This window comes from Arachis duranensis, chromosome 8, assembly GCF_000817695.3.
Source record: "Arachis duranensis cultivar V14167 chromosome 8, aradu.V14167.gnm2.J7QH, whole genome shotgun sequence".
Lineage (NCBI taxonomy): Eukaryota > Viridiplantae > Streptophyta > Magnoliopsida > Fabales > Fabaceae > Arachis > Arachis duranensis.
Window position 1 is genome coordinate 10,734,606 of NC_029779.3, and position 3,818 is coordinate 10,738,423.

The 3,818-nt window shown below is 35.4% G+C and overlaps 1 protein-coding gene across 1 annotated transcript; it reads right to left on the reverse strand.

The window, feature by feature from the left end:
* Positions 1-325: 325 nt before the first annotated feature.
* LOC107481386 (uncharacterized) lies at positions 326-1,927 on the reverse strand. The gene is made up of 4 exons (XM_052253236.1): positions 1,919-1,927; positions 1,776-1,845; positions 1,556-1,643; positions 326-1,220 (listed from the first exon to the last, which is right to left on the reverse strand). The coding sequence occupies exons 1-4, from the start codon at positions 1,925-1,927 to the stop codon at positions 326-328; spliced, it is 1,062 nt and encodes a 353-aa protein (XP_052109196.1).
* Between the last annotated feature and the right edge of the window lie 1,891 nt (positions 1,928-3,818).

Sequence of the window (3,818 nt, forward strand, 5' to 3'; positions counted from 1 at the left end):
GAAAACGGGTCATCTCCCATCGTTGTCCTTAGCCATATATAACCCTTGATCGGCACTCTTTCTCCGGAGAACCCTACTAATTCTCTGGATGAGGGTTGCATTAGTTTTTCAGATAGATCCATTTTTGAAAAAGTAGAGTAAAAGAGGACATCTACACTACTACCTAGGTCCAAAAGGACTTTTCTTACCAAAAGGTCGTCTATTTGGATAGAGATTACCACCGGATCGTCTGAGTGAGGGGCGGCCGAGCATATGTCAGTCTGGTTGAAAGTGATTTCTAGGTCAGGCGTATTTTTGTTATTTGGTGGCGTTGTTCCTTCGATTGCTAGCATTGCATGGTAGCTTCGCTTCCGTGCCGAGGTTGTTTCGCCTCCCCCCGCGAATCCCCGGATATGCAGTTTATAACCCCTTTAGGTGGGTTGTTGTTTGACCATTTATTGGTGTCCTTGCTTGCCGAGGTTTGCTGGCATTCTTCTTTGTTCCTGTCGCTCTCCTTATACTTCCTTCCTTCGATGTACTTATCTAGGAGGCCCTGCCAAGCTAATCTTTCTAGGAGATTTTTGGCAATCACGCACTCGTCGGTTGTGTGACCATACTTCTGGTGGAAGGCACAGTGTTTGCTTTTGTCAACAAATCGCTGATCTTGGTAGCTCCCAGTTCTTGCTGGTGGTTTTATAATTTTGGCGTTGAGTATTTCTTTGATTATCTTTTCCCTCTTCGTATTGAATCTGGTGTAGTTGTCAAATTTTGGGGTGAGCTTGAATGGTTTGCCGAGGTCTTTAGTGCTCACCGACCTTGGTCTTCTGTCGTCTTCCCTTCTTGGTCTTCTTTCGGTTTTGTCGGCCTCACGGAGTTCTTCAATCTCCATTTGTCCAGCTTCTCTTTTCCGGAACTCTTCTAGTGTCTTCGGCTTTGTAACCGCGATTATTTCTCTGAACTTTTCGGGTCGGAGACCGGCTTTGAGGGCATGTAGGTGGACGGCAGGATTTAGATCAGGTATTTCCATGGTGGCTTCTATAAACCTGGTCATATAATCCTTCAAGCTTTCTTGTGGACCCTGGCGGATGGTGTTGAGGTAGTCCGATCCGTGTATGTAGATTCGTGCTGCTGCAAAGTAGTCGATGAAAGACCTTGCTAGTTCCTTGAAGGAAGCGATTGATCCTGCAGGTAATTTCAAAAACCAAAGCAAAGCAGCTCCGTCAAGGTAAGTAGGGAAAGCTCTGCAAAGCACATGATCGTTATTAGGTCCGTTAAAAAAATCATAGATTGAAATTTTTTAATGTGAGCCCGGGGGTCACCAATCCCCTTGTATGGCTCAAGAGAGGAAGGGAGTGTGAAATGCTTCGGAGTCACCAATCCCCTTATATGGCTCAAGAGAGGAAGGAAGTGTGAAATGATTCGGCATTTGATAATTCGTGATTTCTTCAGAGAATGGGTTGTCCAAGGTCAGTTTCTCCTTGGGGGGTTGACACCTATTAGATCGGTGCTGCCTTGGGTTGAGCCTTTGGAATTACCCTCCTCTCGTTTGTTGTTCTGGGTTGATAGCTCTGCTAACCTCTTGACTTCTGCTTGCAGCTCAGCCATCTGGGCCACAACTGAGTTGATGAGCTCCATTATCAGCCATGTCGAAAGGTTGATAAACCCTGTATAAGAGAAGAACACAAAATGCAATGTAGAAAGAAAGTGGGGTTAGTGTAACTTTTCGGACCCCACGGTGGGCGCCAAATGTTCCTGTGTGAAAGTAGACTCCGAGGTTTAGCCTATTCTGGTAGTACTTGAACTTGCTTTCCTTGGGAGTGAGAGGAAGGAGCATCGTCTTCTTGTAAGGACGGCGGCGTTGGGCACCTACAAAAGACTCCAACGCTCAAGTTAGTAAGAGTAGAGGATAAATATGAGTTATTCAGAATGAATAACGTACCTCTTTCATGTCAAGAGTGGATATATTTATAGAATTGCTGTGCTACAACTTCTCTTTAGTGAGCTTCTTTAGAGAGATTTGCGGAAAAATTCCTATACCCATTTGAGTTGGCATGGGATAAGTCCGTTAGAAGAACAAAAAACAAAAACAATGAACCAAAGTATAGCCAACGGACGGAACAAAAACAATGAAATCACTTCACATATCCATATCCGGTAGTCCTGTACTCACATCTATTCTCGACTTTATGCGTTACCATTTGGCCATGACACTGCATAAAAGTATTTATCATAAAATTTCCCGTGTATCACTAACTCAGTGTGCTGATACATATGTAAAATTCCTTCTAATATCTGTGATTTTTTGTATTCAATTTTGTTTTGAATTATAAAGTAGAAAACTAAATATGATTATATGTGTTATTCTTAACTTTTCTTTTTGTTCAATAATTTTCTGTTTGATGGTAAGTTCGCAACGTCACATTTTCCATTTTCACAAGCTAAGCTAGCTTCGACAATCACCCCAATGAGTAAAGTTATTTATATTAAATGGGTTTTTTTAATACAAAATTGGGCACAAATGATCTATCTCATATGTGTTTATGATATATAAGAATTGTATTTTATAAATAGTTATCATATAGGTATCGATTCTCACCTTACTATCGCTGGATCATTTCTCCAACCTGACTTCAATTATATTAAAAATAATTTGTTACAAGAATGAGCTTTTAATTTGCTAAATAATCTTAGTGTTTGACTATTTTAAATATTACTTGGTCAGATTATTGTTGATTAAATAACTTATGTTTATGCAAAACAAAAAATAATGTACTGAAATAAATATTATATATAAAAAATGTACTCAATTTCTTAATAACTTATATAAATATAATATCAAATAATTTTAAAGGTCAATTTACTCAACATTGTCCAACTTCTTGATTTCTATAGCATTGGTATATTATTAATTTTTGTAAAGTACTTAATTTCTTGTTATTAGAAATATAAACCTTTTCAACGTAAATATTGATAAATTAAACAGTATGTTGATTAGAGGCGTTAAAATAGGCCGAACCTATTGGGCTAATCCGCCAAATTTGTAGATTTTGGTGGGGCGGATGGGTCGATTTATTGAACCAAAGATTTTTATTTTTATTTTATTAAATAAAAGAATAATTAGTTTTATAAATTAATAAGTATAAATTTTAAATACTTTTTTTACTTTTTGTTTTTATTTTTTTTAGTTATTAATTTTATTTATTTTATTTTACAATTTCGTATATATGCTCAAATTATGTGACTTATTTTTTAAAATAAACATGGTTCTATTGACAAATATATTGTTTTGAACAATTTTAATGAAGTTAAAAATTTAAAAATAGATAGTAAAAAAATTATATTGTAATTTGACTATTTTTTATTTGTATTTAATTTTTTAATTATTATTTTTTATTAATTTTAATGATTTTTTTTAAAGTTAAGCGGACTAGTCGGTTAATCCACCACAAACCAAGATGAGCTAGCATTTTAAACCGTTAATCCACCATAAATCGAGATGAGCTAGCATTTTGAACCTATTTTGGTTGGTGGGGCTCTCCGACCCATTTTAAAATCAGTTTACTCTCTCAAGAAGAGAATGAAAATTTGTATTTTTATGAATTTCAAATAAAATTTAAATTTATTTCCAACACTCTAGGATATTGTTCGAAATTAAAGTATTTTGTTAATTACTATTATAATTGTAAGCCAAAAAAAATTCTACTATTATATTATTGTGAAAATATTCTATTCACAAATATATAATAACTATAACCATTAAAAATTATCAAAGTGAATCGTCCAATATTTATATATAATTTAATAAATAACGTCTATTAATTTTTATTCAATGAAGACTA

What these genes read in the sequence shown, in the direction of transcription:
- LOC107481386 (XM_052253236.1), bottom strand. An exon ending in CCCAAGGAAAGCAAGTTCAA is followed by an intron (nt 1,644 to 1,775) that starts GTACTACCAGAA and finishes TCTCTTATACAG; the next exon opens with GGTTTATCAACCTTTCGACA. An exon ending in CTGCAAGCAGAAGTCAAGAG is followed by an intron (nt 1,221 to 1,555) that starts GTTAGCAGAGCT and finishes TGTGCTTTGCAG; the next exon opens with AGCTTTCCCTACTTACCTTG.